The sequence below is a fragment of the Cebus imitator genome, unplaced genomic scaffold (genome assembly GCF_001604975.1).
Source record: "Cebus imitator isolate Cc_AM_T3 unplaced genomic scaffold, Cebus_imitator-1.0 Scaffold647, whole genome shotgun sequence".
Lineage (NCBI taxonomy): Eukaryota > Metazoa > Chordata > Mammalia > Primates > Cebidae > Cebus > Cebus imitator.
In genome coordinates this window covers 462,996-479,603 of record NW_016107962.1, presented here as the reverse complement: position 1 = coordinate 479,603, position 16,608 = coordinate 462,996, and the positions used below count along the sequence as shown (strand labels likewise).

At 41.8% G+C, this 16,608-nt stretch overlaps 1 protein-coding gene across 5 annotated transcripts in view; it reads left to right on the top strand.

Moving 5' to 3' along the window:
* Positions 1–14,509, top strand: part of ZNF41 (zinc finger protein 41) — a 51,420-nt gene extending 36,911 nt beyond the window's left edge. For 4 of the 5 annotated variants that reach the window (XM_017517790.2, XM_037734626.1, XM_037734627.1 and 1 more), the window contains exons 3-5: positions 3,427–3,569; positions 3,838–3,933; positions 10,160–14,509. In XM_017517790.2, coding sequence (XP_017373279.1) covers positions 3,427–3,569; positions 3,838–3,933; positions 10,160–12,231 — 2,311 coding nt within the window. In that variant the 3' untranslated portion in view covers positions 12,232–14,509. The remainder of the gene's footprint in view (positions 1–3,426; positions 3,570–3,837; positions 3,934–10,159) is intronic. The other variant, XM_017517794.2, reaches the window with a different exon arrangement.
* The last annotated feature ends 2,099 nt before the right edge of the window (positions 14,510–16,608 follow it).

The window sequence follows — 16,608 nt, the reverse complement described above, 5'->3', positions numbered from 1 at the left end:
GCTCACTGCAGCCTCAGCTTCCTGGGCTCAAGTGATTCTCCCAGCTCAGACTCCTGAGTAGCTGGGACTACAGGCACATGCAACCATTTCTGCCTAAATTTTTGTGTGTTTTATAGAGACGGGGTTTTGCCATGTTGTCCAGGCTGGTCTCAAACTCCTGAGCTCAAGCGATCCACCCACCTCAGCCTCCCAAAGTGCTGGGGTTACAGGTGTGAGCCTCTGCACCTGGGCCCTGGCAACATTTGTTAAAAATATTTTTCCTCACTATCTGCCTGGATACCTTTGGCATAAATCAGATGACTGTATATGTGGGTCTGTGTCTGTACTCTCTACTCTTTTTTTTTTTTTTGGAGATGGAGTTTTACTCTGTCACCCAAGCTGGAGTGCAGTGACCTGGTCTCAGCTCACTGCAACCTCTGCCTCCTGGGTTCTAGCTATCCTCCTGCCTCAGCCTCCCAAGTACCTGGGACTACAGTCACGTGCCACCACACCCAGCTAATTTTTGTATTTTTAGTTGAGACGGGATTTCGCCATGTTGGCCAGGCTGGTCATGAACTCCTGACCTCAGGTGATCTACCTGCCTTGGCCTCTCAAAGTGCTGGGATTACAGGCATGAGCCACCATACCTCGCCTGTACTCTGTATTCTGTTGCAATGGATTATTTGTGTATCCTAGCACCAGGACAACAATATCTTAAATTTCCATTGCTTTGTAAGTCTTGAGATCTTGTAAAGCATGTCCTCCCACATTGCTTTTACTATTCAAGAGCATTTTGGCAGGCCAGGCACAGTAGCTCATGCCTGCAATCCCAGTGCATTAGGAGGCTGAGGTGGGAGGAACACTTGAGGCTAGGAGTTCTAGACCAGCCTAGGCAACATGGGGAGACCTCGTCTCTACAAAATTTAAAAAAAAAAAAAACCGAAGCCAGATATGGTGGCATAGGCCTGTGGTTGAGGCTACAGTGAGCTGTGATCACGCCACTGTACCCTAGCCTGGGTGACAAAGTGAGACCATGTCTCTGAAAACAAGATAAAAAATAATTTTTTAATAAAAAAAATGTCTTGGCTATTCCTGGCCATTTGCGCTACTTCCACAGAAATTTTAGAATTGGTTTGTCAGATTTTACAAAAATCCTGTTGTGATTTTAATTGGGATGGCATTGAATTTATTGATTTCTTCTTTTTAAAGGCTCTTTTTCTTGGGCTTTACTTATTTATTTTTTTTTGAGACAGAGTCTTGCTCTGTCATGCAGGCTGGAGTGCAGTGGTGCAATCTCAGCTCACTGCAACCTGTGTCTCCCGGGTTCAAGCAATTCTCCTGCTTCAGCCTCCTGAGTAGCTGGGATTACAGGCATGTACCCTTACACCCAGCTAATTTTTGTATTTTTAGTAGAGACAGGGGTCTCTACCCCCATCAGGATGTTGGTCGGGATGATCTCAAACTCCTGACCTCATGATTCACTGACCTTGGCCTACCAAAGTGCTGGGATTACAGGCGTGAGCCACCATGCCCGGCCTCTATTTTATTTTTATAATGTCTTTATTTTGATGCTTAATGCATGGAATTTTGAACTTTATTCTTTTGTAATATGAGCACCGAAGACCCTAATTTCCACTTTAGTTACCGTTTCTTAATCCTATAAATTCGTACATGTACTGATTACATTGATGTTTAGTGTATCTTCTTAGATGATAGTTTTAAACTTTAAAATGATGATTTCTGAAAAGTTTCCTCTTATTACTGATTTCTGACTTAAATACACTTCATTTAGAGATGGTCTGTAAGATATGATTTCTGTATCTTCTATATCCGTGTGCCCTTCCTGGGCTGTCTCATCTGTTTAGCAGCTCTATATGAGAATTCCCAAATCTTACCTCTATTCTAGTCCAACAACCTCTTGTATAACTCCCTGCATGTTTTACCACATGGACAAAATGTAACATTATGTTACATTTCAACATGGACAAAATGTATCATTATGTTTTATTCTCTTCCCCACTAGAAGGGTAGATTCTCTTCCCTTCCTAATCTACCAGCCCCTCTCAGTATATAGCACTATGATCTGCATGGTTGTATAAAAGTGATAACTGATAATTGCTCTAGAATTCTTTATTTTTCTCACCCCCATAATTCAGCCTCTTTAAAACACAGTATCAACACCTTCTTTTTGTTTGTTGTTTTTGAGACGGAGTCTCACTCTATCACCCAGGCTGGAGTGCAGTGATGCGATCTCGGCTCACTGCAACCTCCGTATCCTGAGTTCAAGCAATTCTCCTGCCTCAGCCTCCCGAGTACCTGGGATACAGTGGCCCGCCATGCCCGGCCAATTTTTGTATTTTTGGTAGAGATGGAGGTTTCACCATGTTGACCAGGCTGGTCTCAAACTCTTGACCTCAGGTGATCTGCCTGCCTCGACCTCCCAAAGTGCTGGGATTACAGGCGTGAGCCACCCCTCCTGGCCAACACCTTCTTTTACTTGCCCATGACAACTACTACCTTAAGTCTATATTGTCTTTTTCTCTCATATAAACTCTGTAGTGCATCTCCAGACTAATCTGGACTCACCCATTTCAAACATTCCTTGTGATGTATCTTTTTTTTTTTTTTAGAGACAGAGTCTCACTCTGTCACCCAGGCTGGAGTGCAGTGGCACAATCTTGGTTCACTGCAACCTCTGTCTCCTGGGTTCAAGCAGTTCTCCTGTCTCAGCCTCTTGAGTAGCTGGGATTACAGGCACATGCCACCATGCCCAGCTAACTTTTGTATTTTTAGTAGAGACAGGGCTTCACCATATTAGTCAGGCTGGTCTCGAATTCCTGACCTCAGGTGATCCATCTGCCTCGGCCTCCCAAAGTACTGGGACTACAGGAGTGAGCCAGCATGTCCAGTGCTATGCATCTTGAATACTGTTTGAAATCACACAATTACAATCGTGTCTTTTCCTGCATATAAATAGCAGTCCATTCTCTATTAGAAAAAAAGGCTTGTTCCTTGTTCTGATGCCAGTATATCTCTACTGGATTTTCCTCATAGCCACCTTCTCAATATACTACACAGATTCCTTTTCTTTTTATGGAACTACTTGGAGTTCCCAGAACCCACCATGTATTTTTCTATTTTCCTTTCTCCACAGTTTTGCTCATGCTTCTCCCTTCTAGATAACTCTCGCCCCACTGTCTCTAAGAAAAGTCCATACTTTTCTTCCAAATTCCTAAAGCTTCCTTGATGTCTTCTTCTGTTGGTTATCCAAGTCTTTAAGTTGTATTTTATTAAATTTTTAATAAATTTTTTTCCTCTCACAAAATACAATATAAAACTAGGTACTTAGTGAAAACCCTACATGATACATTATGGTAAAAAGCATTAAAAACAACTTGCTATCTACCTTCTTCCATCCCCCGATGCTGACCATGCTGCCTTGAACAGGATTGTGTCGTTACAGATTTCAGTGTCATTTGAGGATGTGACTGTGGACTTCAGCAAGGAAGAGTGGCAGCACTTGGACCCTGCTCAGAGACGCCTGTACTGGGATGTGACACTAGAGAACTACAACCACCTGCTCTCAGTGGGTAAGCACGGCCGTCCCATGCATCTGTGAGGGGCCCCAGTGTGTGAGGGTATTTCCATTCTTGGCTGCTGAGTGCTGCCCGACATCTAAACTATATGATGGTGTCATCCTGGATTTGTCTGGGATTCAGTTCCTTTTCACCTCTGTGATTATTACTCTGTTCCCAGTGAAATGTGTTTACTTTTCTGAACAGCAAAGGAAAAGTGTCACTGAAAGACCCCTGAAACCCAATCAGCTGGACCCAATCCTGTATCATGTCCTGTTGACAGGGTACCAAGTTCCCAAGTCAGAGGCCACCTTCAAGTTGGAGCAAGGAGAGGGGCCATGGACACTGGAGGGGGAAGCCCCACATCAGAGCTGTTCAGGTAAGTGAGCATGACCCAGGCAGATGGGGACATGGAAGTCAGTCTCACTTTTCCTAGGAGAACCCGATGCCTTTGAAACACTCTGAAGACAACCCATCTTGAAGATTCTAAACTTTTGGAGTCAATTAGAGATAGTCGACAGTAGCCCTCAGATACCTAAATGCCATTTCCATGTATGACCCTTGCCACATTATTGTCTTATTTGTTTGGCCTTTTGGCAAGAGAGCTGTCTCTAGTCTCTGTACTCTGGATCACATACCACCCTGTCTTATCTAGGAACTTTTTATTCTTCCTACTCTGCCCCTGCCCCCCATCTTAGTCTTTTCTTATATATCCAGGTGTTTTAAAATTTTTATTGCCCAGGCTGGAGTGCAGTGACATGATCTCAGCTCGATGCAACCTCCACCTCAGCCTTCCAAGTAGTGGGGACTACAAGCACACACCACAGTGCCTAGCTAATTTTTGTGTTTTTAGTAGAGACGAGATTTCACCATGTTGGCCAGGCTGGTCTCAAACTCCTGGGCTCAAGTGATCTGCCTGACTCGGCCTCCCAGAGTGCTGGGATTACAGATCTTTTCTTTTATTCCAATTCTCCATAATCATTGTTTATGCTTCCTCCCATGGGCAACTGGACTAATGTGTTTAAACCTTGAATTTGTGTGATATTCTCTTAAAGCCTAAAGTGTTGGTTTATGAGTATGTGTTTTTAGTATATATAAAACATATTGTACTATGTTTCTCAGTTCTGTTCCTTTTTATTCACTCATTCCTATGGTCTCTCCATATTTTAGTGTGTTCATCTGGCTTTGTTCTTCAAATTGCTGTGTAGTATTTCACAATGTCCCCAGCACCACATCATACTTAACCACTCACCTAGTCGTGGATGCTGAGCATTGTGCCCAAGTCCCATCTAATATAAACAGTTCTGCAATCAACTTCTACATAAATGTTTCCTTACAGGGTATGAGAATTTCTCAGGGATGTGTAGAGAAGAGAGAGTTTGCCTAATCATGGAGTATCTCATCCAGAATTGGACTGAGTACCACCATATTAGTCTCAGATTATCTACACTGTACAAGGGTTCCTGCTTTCCCATTGTTTCTGCTAACAATTAGTAGTACCAGAGTTTCTCATTTTTTGGTCAACAGTGAGTGTAAAGGAATATCTCATTTTTTTTTTTTTTACCTCATGATACAACAGTAAGGTATCTCATTTTTAATTTGAACATTTCATGATTTATCTGATATCTCTTTGAGCTTCCCTCCTATGAATTACCTTGTTCATAATGTTTCCCTGATTTCAATTGTGCCTCCACAATTGTCTGTTTCTTACTGATCTGCATCTCATTTATTATTTGCCCTTTTTTCAACCTTCTCATCCTCATTTTCCCCATAAGCGAGGTTCTCCCAGGGACCTTTTCTCCTGTTCAGTATTTTTTTTTTTTTTTTGAGAAAGAGTCTTGCTCTGCCACCCAGGCTGGAGTACAGTGGAGAGATCTTGGCTCACTGCAGCCTATGCCTCCTGGGTTCAAGTGATTCTCCTGCTTCAGCCTCCCGAGTAGCTGAGATTACAGATGTTCACCACCATGCCCTGCTAATTCTTGTATATTTAGTAGAGATGGGGTTTCACCATGTTAATCAGGCTGGCCTCGATCTCCTGACCTCAAGTGATCTGCCTGACTCGGCCTCCAAAAGTGCTGGGATTATAGGTGTGACCCACTGCGCCCAGCCAGCTCCGTATTTTCTTCTGCCTGAATTATAATTATTCTATTTCTGATTCGATTTGCTGATTCCTTTCTTTGTACTAGTTCATATTAAATGCTAATGACAGATATATTTACCTAAAACATTCTATCTCTCTTGAAATAGAGAATTATGAAACAAACCTACAATTGTTCTCCATTACCTAGTATTTGACAATTAAACTCTTCTTTCAAGGAGACAAACAACATGGTCGTATATTTCCAGTTCAAGTCATATCTGTATATTTTCCATAACCTCTGCTCAACTCCATTTTTAATGTTTTCTTAATGTCAACCATATTTGATAGTCCTTCCTGAATCTGTTTGTTCTGTGCTCTGTCTATTCAGATGAGATATTTTCTACCTTGTGATCAGTTCTCACCTGTCTCACAAAATAGCTCTTAATTATTCCAGCCTATATAGCTGTTTCCTTTTTCTCATCCTCCACCCCACAAGAATTCTGAAAAAAATCACAGACTGAGGCTTTTGCCTCTATGCTTTCAGAAAGCCTCCAGAAATAAGAGCCTATTTCAGACTGAGTGTGGTAGCTCATGCTTGTAAACCCAGAACTTTGGGAGGCTGAGGCAGGAGGATCACTTGAGGCCAGGAGTTCAAGACCAGCCTGGGCAACACAGCAAGATGCCATCTCTATTTCAAAAAAAAAAAATAAGAAAAAAGAGCCTATTTATTTTTATAGAAAAATCTATTAATTTGACAAATAAGAATTGAATGTATTTATCATGTACAACATGATGTTTTGAAATATGTATATATGAAGAGCCTATTCCTTAAAGTATAACTCAGGGTCTTACCAAGGGAAAAACCACAGACTAATTTGAACAGAGAACGGTTAACATAAAGATTCTTTGCAGCTGAGTGCGGTGGCTCACACCTGTAATCCCAGCACTTTGGGAGGCCAAGGCAGGTGGATCACCTGAGGTCAAGACTTCAAGACCAGCCTGGCCAATATGGTCAAACCCCATCTCTACTAAAAATACAAAAATTAGCTGGGTGTGGTGGCCCACGCCTGTAATCCCAGCTGCTCAGGTGGCTGAAGCAGGAGAATCGCTTGAACTCAGGAGGTGGAGGCTGCAGTGAGCCATGGGACTGGAATAATGAGGGATTTGCTAGTAAAAAAGGAAACTCTGAAGAATAAAGGAATAGCAGACAGAAAGCACTAGGGTTGTGAGCAAGCACCCAAGGAAGAGGCTCCCTACTTCCCGGGGATGAGATTCAGACCTTGTAGGGAGGGCACAACCATGGCTCGAGGCAGGTAGAATACTTGCTATGGTGCTGTACCAGTGGAACTTGCTGGAAACCTGCTCTCTAGGATTCTAGAGAAAGCTGTTCATGCGGAGGTGACTCACTGGAGCTATTCCACTGCAAATCATCTGAGAGTAAACCTAGGGGTGTTGGGTGCTGCTGACTGTACAGCACTGTGGGAGCCTGCAGGAACTGGGTGCATGGGAAGCCATATGAGCTGCAGGAGCTGAGCTCTAGAGAAGACTGCAAGACCTGGGCACTGGGGACACCACATGTGCATCAGGAGCCAGATGGTGGCAAAGATGCCCACACTAAATGAGCCTGGTTCTAGACAGGCTGTCCCTGCTGGATGAGCCTGCTGAGTGAGCCCCCTAGAACCAGGAAGCAAATCTCCCTCCTCCTGCAGTGTCTCTCCAGCATCTTACACTGACAAAATTTAATATCATGCTAGCTGGCAGAAGAAAAAAAATATTTAAAAAGATTGAGATCCACTTCTAAGTTTTTAATTTTTATGGGTACATAAGTATTTATATTTATGGGGCACATGGGATATTTGGGGGGTTTTGTTTTTGTTTTTGAGACAAGAGTCTCGCTCTGTCACCTAGGCTGGAATGCAGTGGCATGATCTCGGCTCACTGCAACCTCCGCCTCCCGGGTTCAAGCAATTCTCCTGCTTCAGCCTCCCAAGTAGCTGGGACTACAGGTACATGCCACCATGCCTGGCTAATTTTTGTATTTTTAGTAGAGACAGGGTTTTGCCATATTGGCCAGGCTGGTCTTGAACTCCTGACCTCAGGTGATCCACCCACCTCCGCCTCCCAAAGTGCTGGGATTATAGGCGCATGCTACCACACCCAGCTAATTTTTGTATCTTTAGTAGAGACAGGGTTTTGCCATGTCTCAAATTCCTGGCCTCAAGTGATGCGCCCATCTTGGCCTCCCAAAATACTGAGATTATAGGCATAAGCCACTGCACCCAGCCTGCATGGGATATTTTGATACAGGCATACGATGTGTAATTATCACATCAGGGCAAATGGGGCCAGATCTGTTTTTGTTGAGCAGGCAAGGAAGGGCGAATTTGGAACTGAGAGGCAAAACATTGATAACCAGCACACTTATTCTTCAGTTGTCTGAAGTGGAGCATGTAGAAAATATTTAGTAAACAAATTTATTGAATTTGGGGATATAGTCAGAGGAGGCGATTTTGTTCTCTTTCAGATGGAATTTTCGAGTGTCTGCTCAGAAGAATTCAAAGGAACATACATTATATCTGGAGTGGGAAGATGACTACATGAAATGTTAACACTCTCACCTTTTATGTATTTGTCCTTTCTGTTATAAAACTGTGCCAAACTGACTATCAATATGAGTGGTACAGTGTCTGCTTTACAAATTCCTAGCAAACATAAGCTCCCTAGAAGTATACCAAAATGAGAGCTAACATTTAGAAAGACAATACATTTTGGATATGTACAGAAGAACAAAACAAGAAGCTAAATATAGATGGGTCCAGTTCAACAAGTCAACTCTAATCCTGACAGGTCATTCAGGGACCATGTTCTAAGTCTCTCCTCTGGCATCTCCTGGGGCATTGTTGTCACCTGCCTGGTTAATGATGGATCACTGTGGAGTCCAGTGGGAATAGGGAAGAGGAAATAGAGGAGATTTGCCCACTGTCTTAAGGCTGGCTTTTGCAAGTGACACATATCACTTCTGCTCATATTCCACTGGTGAGAACACAGTGAGGCCAGTGAATGTAAGGCCCAGTTACATTCCATTCCTGTGAAAGAAGGGGAGAATAGATGTCAGGGGAGGACCTACAGATTCTTCCACAGATAGCTTTCCATTTCCTCTTTTATGCTTCTTGTTATAAGCATGTATTCCTGGAACCAATAGAAAGTTGCTTCTGGGGCCGCCACGGTGGCTCTTGCCTGTAATCCCAGCACTTTGAGAGACCAAGATGGGCAGATCACTTGAGGTCAGGAGTTCAAGACCAGTCTGGCCATCATGGTGAAACCCCATCTCTACTAAAAATACAAAAATTAGCTGGGTGTGGTGGTGTGTGCCTGTAATCCCAGCTACTCGGGAGGCAGAAGCAGGAGAATCGCTTGAACCTAGGAGGTGGAGGTTGCACTCAACTGAGATTGCACCACTGAACTCCAGCCTGGGCTACAGAGCGAGTCTCCATTTAGAAAAAAAAAAAAAAAAGAAACTTGTAACTGGTTATAGAGTTGGAGTACAGATACCTATTTGCTGTTTGTCAATTTCAGGATGGTGTGTTGCAACTAGTTTGTCTATAAAGGAATTGGGGCCAGGCACAGTGGCTCACACCTGTAATCCTAGCACTTTGGGAGGCTGAGGCAGGTGGATCATGAGGTCAGGAGATCAAGACCATCCTGGCCAGCATGGTGAAACCCCATCTCTACTAAAATACAGAAAATTAGCCAGGCGTGGTGGTGCATGCCTGTAGCCCCAGCTACTCAAGAGGCTGAGGCAGGGGAATTGCTTGAACCCCAGGAGGCGGAGGTTGCAGTGAGCTGAGATTGCACCACTGCACTCCAGCCTGGCGATAGAGTGAGATTCCATCTCAAAAAAAAAAAAAAAGGAATTGGTGTTTGAGGCATATACATTTAATGTTTAAATGAACATTAAATTTGAAGGGCTTCACTCATAATGGTATAGAGGGAAAAGCAAGAAGAAGCAGAGCTTAGTAAAGCCGTAGAGCTGATATGTATAAGAACATACATTCTGAAATATTTCTTCCATGCCAGTCTTCCCCACAGGCTGCAGTTTCTTCTGCTTACTCTATTCACAATCCAGGCATCTTACATAGTGGAGCTAGACTCCAAGGGTTCAAATCCCATCTCTCCCACTTATTTAGCTATTTGATATTCAGCAAGTTGCATGACTTCTCTGTGCCTCTGTTTTCTCAATTGTAAAACAATTGATAATCATAGCTACCTCATGGGGTTTAGTGAGGATTAAATGAGCTGTTATATGTCAAGCACTTGTAACAGTTTCTGTGTATCCTAAATGATATATAGTTGTTTTGCATTTATTAAGTGTTCTATAAGAATGTTGTGTTGCTACATTATTGGTACTATATTGTCCTATGGGCCCTTTCATTTCTCTGTGTTCATCCTGTCTGAACTACATGTCCCCTCTAGCCTCTGCTAATTGTTCTTTGTGTTGTTTTCATGTCTTTCTTTTTCTTTTTAGGTGAGGCTATTGGGAAAATGCAACAACAGGGAATTCCTGGAGAAATTTTCTTCCACTGTGAGAGATTTGGTCTCCTTGAGAGATTTGATCAACCCATAGGAGAAGCTTCATTGTGTTCCATTTTAGAAGAACTGTGGCAAGATAATGACCAGCTAGAGCAATGTCAGGAAAACCAGAATAACCTTTTAAGTCATGTGAAAGTATTGATTAAGGAGAGGGGCTATGAATGTAAAAACACTGAAAAACTAATTCATGTGACTAGCAAACTTGTTCCTTCAATTAAAAGACTCCATAACTGTAACACAATTGGAAAGAGTTTGAAGCATACTTTAAACTCACATAATCATAATAGAAACAATGCAACAAAGAACCTTGGCAAGATTTTTGGAAATGGTAACAATTTCGCCGATAGCCCTTCCTCTACTAAGAATGAGAATGCTAAGACAGGAGCAAATTCCTGTGAACATAATCACTATGAAAAACATCTCAGCCACAAACAAGCTCTCACCCACCATCAGAAAATTCATGCTGGGGAGAAGCTGTATGTGTGCACTGAATGTGTACAGGGCTTCACTCAGAAGTCACATCTGTTTGAGCATCAGAGAATTCATGCTGGAGAAAAGGCCCGTGAATGTGACAAAAGCAACAGAGTTTTCCCCCAGAAACCCCAGACTGACATACATCCGAGTGTTTATACAGGAGAAAAACCCAATCTGTGTACTCAATGTGGGAAAGTCTTTACCCTCAAATCAAACCTCATGACACATCAAAAAATTCATACTGGGCAGAAACCCTACAAATGCAGTGAATGTGGAAAAGGCTTTTTCCAGAGATCAGACCTCTTTAGACATGTGAGAATTCATACAGGAGAAAAACCTTATGAATGCAGTGAATGTGGAAAAGGCTTCTCCCAGAACTCAGACCTCAGTATACATCAGAAAACTCATACTGGAGAGAAACACTATGAATGCAATGAATGTGGGAAGGCCTTCACAAGAAAATCAGCACTCAGGGTGCATCAGAGAATCCACACAGGAGAGAAACCTTATGTATGCACTGACTGTGGGAAGGCCTTCATCCAGAAATCACATTTCAACACACATCAGAGAATTCATACTGGAGAAAAGCCATATGAGTGCAGTGATTGTGGGAAATCCTTCACTAAGAAGTCACAACTCCATGTACATCAACGAATTCACACTGGAGAGAAACCCTATATATGTACAGAATGTGGAAAGGTCTTCACTCACAGGACAAATCTCACCACACATCAGAAGACTCATACTGGAGAGAAACCCTATATGTGTGCTGAATGTGGGAAGGCTTTTACGGACCAGTCAAATCTCATTAAACACCAGAAAACTCACACTGGAGAGAAACCCTATAAGTGCAATGGCTGTGGAAAAGCCTTCATATGGAAGTCACGCCTCAAAATACATCAGAAATCTCATATTGGAGAGAGACACTATGAATGCAAGGACTGCGGGAAAGCCTTTATCCAGAAATCAACACTAAGTGTGCATCAAAGAATCCATACAGGAGAGAAACCCTATGTTTGTCCTGAATGCGGGAAGGCCTTTATCCAGAAATCACACTTCATTGCACATCATAGAATCCACACTGGAGAGAAGCCTTATGAATGCAGCGACTGTGGGAAACGCTTCACTAAGAAGTCACAACTCCGTGTGCATCAGAAAATCCACACAGGTGAGAAGCCCAATATATGCGCTGAATGTGGAAAGGCCTTCACTGACCGGTCAAATCTGATAACACACCAGAAAATCCACACGAGGGAGAAACCCTATAAATGTGGTGACTGTGGAAAAACCTTCACATGGAAGTCACGCCTCAATATACATCAGAAGTCTCATACTGGAGAAAGACACTATGAATGTAGTAAATGTGGGAAAGCTTTTATCCAGAAAGCCACACTAAGTATGCATCAGATCATTCATACAGGAAAGAAACCTTATGCTTGTACAGAATGTCAGAAGGCCTTTACTGACAGATCAAATCTCATTAAACACCAGAAAACGCATAATGGAGAAAAACGCTATAAAGCCAGTGACTGAGAAAGTCTTCACCTGGAAATCACAACTTGGTATGCATCAGGTATCTAATAGTAGGGAGGAAGAAGGCCTGATGCTGCAATTGTTGTGCAGGGGAAATAGATATGAGAGACTGAGGCTTGAGTGAACTGAAGGCAAACAGAGCCAAGTATCCTTCCGTCCACTGGAAAGACAAGTTCCTGCATCACCACAGTGTATATGCGGTTCTATGCAGAGGAAGAGCATTTGAGGAATAGTCATGTCTGGTTACATCCCTGGTTATTCATACAGGGACTCTTGAGCTCCTATAAACAGTAGAATTAAGACCTGAGGAGATGACTTGTCATCTCTTATGTTTCACTTTTTGGATAAAGAACTTTTTAAATTCAGTACTGATTAGTTCAGCATATTCTGGGTCATAAAAGTATTCACTACTGGGAAAAAACTTTTTCAAATGTCTAGGCTGGGGAGAAGAGTTTTCATTGTCCAAACACTAGCAGGGCACTGACATCAAGGCAGAAAACCTCCTTGGGAATGCGGATAATCTGCTTTGTCATCATTGGCACTTAAGACACAGAAAAGATTCCCATGAAGAACTGTTTTGTCTCTTCCCTTTGGGAAGTCCTCATGGTATATATATATATTTAAGTGCAACAGAATTTTTAAATGTAAAGGAATAACTTTATGAATTGGGAAATTAGACCTAGCTCTAGCCTATGTTACAGGAATATAGTCATTGAATGATACAGACATATAAAGGTAGTGGTTGTCTCCTTATTAATTCCCTGTTGGGACAGCAAGTGAGTCATACCCTATAAGAGGTATGCATGCCTTCTAACCTGTGTCCCCAAAGCTGTCATTCGTATAAGCTGCAGGTCATAGATTCCTTACCCCCCAGTAACTGATGCTGTGACAATGGAACTGATCCACAGCACTCTAGATATTCAGGCTCATCCGCCAACACCCCTGCTTTCCTTGGGTTTCCTGTCTGAAAAAGAATGGTTGAAAACTTGGGTTTCACTTCCTAATATTTTGTTTTTCTTCCTATTTGGTTAAGATATATTCATTTCCTACATGCACTTTAAGGGTAGTTTTGTGTAGATTGCTATGGGATAAAGTCATGTTGCATTGCAATTAGTTATTCTAAGACATAATTACAGCTTATCATAGTTGAATAACTGGAAGACTTCTCAAGAAAAAGCACTGCTCTTTTTTAACACTGATATATAGACACTTTCTCATTTTCCCTTAAACATTTTTTTACAGTACTCATAAAAAGGAATGCTCTTTCTAGCATGCAACTGCATTTTTATTTTATTTTGAAATCTTTTTATTAAACTATAATATATATATAGAAAACGCATATATCATAAACATACAGCTCAATGCATTCTCAAAAACTGAACATACTCAGATCAAGAAACAGAACATGACCAGCACCCCAGAAGCCTTCCCCACTTTCCCTTCCAGGCAAGCCCCAAGGGTATACACTATCCTGGCTTCTCACAGCATAGATTCATTTCTCCTGTTTTGTATTTTACGTAAATTGAGACAAACAGTTATGTATCATATAATTGAGTGATATACTCTTTAGCACCTGTCTTCTCTCATTCACATTATGTATGTGAGAGTCATCCGTATGTTGTATATGGTTGTAGATAATTCATTCTCATTGTCATGTTGTATCCCATTCTGTAAATATGCTGCAATATAATTTATCCATTCTACTGTTTGTAGACATTTGGGTTGTTTGCAGCTTGGGCTATTAGGAATTGTGCTGCCGTGTATTGCTGAACATATGTATTTCTGTTAGGTATGTACCTAGGAGTTGAACTTCCAGACCATAGTGTATCCATATGCTCAGCTATATGTTATAAAACCAGTTTTCAAGTGGTTGCACCAATATACACTCCCACCAACACAGTATGTGAGTTCTAGTGCTCCACATACTTGCCAACATTTGGCATTTTCCATCTTTTTTATTATAGCCATTAATGGTGGGCAGATAGTGATATGTCAATTTTAGTTTTTGTTTTTATTTTCTTGTCCTCCAAACCATTGTAGTATCTCCCCAGGATAGATGAATGATGGCTGAGACATGAGACCCAGGCCTGTTCCTCACATTACTGCACCATTTTACATTCTCACTATCAATGTATGAGGGTTCCAGTTTCTCCACATCCTTAGAACTCTTATTATTATCAGTCTTTTTTATTATGCCTATCCTAGTACATGTGAAGTAATATTGTGATATTAATTTACATTGCCCTAATGATTAATAATATTGATCTTTTATTGAGAATCTTTGATGAAGTGTCTGTTCAAATATTTTACCCATTATCAATTGGGTTATTTGTTTTCTTATTGTTGATCACTAAGAGTTTAAAAAATATATTCTGGGCCAGTGCGGCGGCTCATGCCTGTAATCTCAGCACTTTGGGAGGGTGGATCACGAGGTCAGGAGATCGAGACCATCCTGGCCAACATGGTAAAACCTCATCTCTACTGAAATTACAAAAATTAGCTGGGCGTGATAGCATGCGCCTGTAGTCCCAGCTACTTGGGAGGCTGAGGCAGGAGAATTGCTTGAACCAGGTAGGCAGAAGTTGCAGTGAGTCGAGATCACACCACTGCACTCTAGCCTGGTGACAGAGCAAACTCTGTCTCAAAAAATACATATATATATAGGATATAACTTTACTGTCAGTCCATTATCCTTGCAAAGGTTTTCTCCCAGTCTCTGTATTGTCCTTTCAGTCTCTTAACAGTGTCTTTTGAAGAACAGAACTGCTTATTTTGATGAAGTCCAATCTTTCCATTTGTTCACCTCTAGGTTGTCCTTTGAGTGCTGTATCTAAGAAATCCTTGCCTAACCAAAAATTACAATGATTTTTTTTCCCATGTTTTCTTCTAAAGGTTTTACAGTTTTAGGTTTTACATCTAGGTCTAGCATCCATTTTGAGTTGTATGGTGTGAAATATGGGTCCAAGTTCTTTTTTTTTTTTTTTGGCTTATGGATATCCAAATATTTCTATACCATTTGTTTAAATACTACCCTTTCTCAATATTTTGACTTTTGAGGTTCCTTGAGGCCAAGAGTTCAAGTCCAGCCTGGGAAACATGGCAAGACCCTGTCTCTAAAAAAAATTGTTTTACATTAGCTAGGTGTGGTGGTGCATGCCTGTAGTCCCAGTTACTCAGAAGACTGGGTTGGGAGGATTGCTTGAGCCCAGGAGCTAGAAGCTGCGTTGAGCTATGATCACACCACTGCATTCTAGCCTTGGTGACAGAGTGAGACCCTGTCTCTAAAAAACAAAAACAAAAAAATCACTTGTCTAGAGGTGGAGCTTCTGGAATGGTAGGGTGAGGAGCTCATCAAAACCCCTCCCCCAAAAGCAACTATAAAACTTTTTTAAATGGTCAAAAATGAGCATTTTAGAACACTGGCAATTCACCAAAAGCATGTGTCAATTTGAAAAGTGTTTATTGATGGAAAAACTACCAAACCTTGATAAAAAATAGTGGGGTCTATGGCATTTAGACTTGGAGCTGCTCCCATCCACAGCTCTGTGGGCATGGTAACCATGAGGAATGGAAGCCTCACTGTAAATGGAGGGAGCTGACCTGACTCTGAGCTCCAGAGAAAAGCTCCATGCCTAGGGGTGTTGTCAAAAACAACAGCAATGTTGGTAGCAAGTAATTGGGGAAGGCCAACCTCACAGCTGCCTAAGCCTGCAACATTGTTTGGGTGAGCAGCAGATGAGACAAAAAAATTAAAGGGATATGGAAAATAAGAGCAACAGTGGGAATTGATGAGCTCATACATATGCATGAGGATGTGGAAGGCTGTGTGCATGACCACAAAATATCAGATCCCGTGATGAATATGAGACCTTATACAAGCTGAAATGAATGCCAATGCAGAGTTATAAGCAGCCTGGACTTAATATGTATACTCAAACTCACACGTTTACCCCCTTAGTGAAAGCCATACTGGTTTGCGGTGTATAACCACAACTTCTGAGCAATCATTGTCTAAAAATAAGCTATGCAGACCCACAGGCGACCCCAAGGAAGCCAGGCATAAAAATGGAAAGAATTCTTTAAAAACTAAGCAGAGACATCAGTAGCTGCACACTGAGGGATGAAAAACCCTACAGAATTAGTCCCCACAAGTCCCTAAACAAAAAACAACAGCAACAATAACTGTGGAGGATGGGATCATAATCCAGAGTTACTAAAATACATTATCTACAGTGTCAACTTTTTAACAATTATGAGACGTGCAAAACAAACAAACTGAACACACTAGAAACTGTCTCTGAGGCTGTCCACATGTTGCATTTAATAGACACCAAGTGGTGCATGTCTGTAGTCCCAGCTAATCCAGAGTCTGAGGCA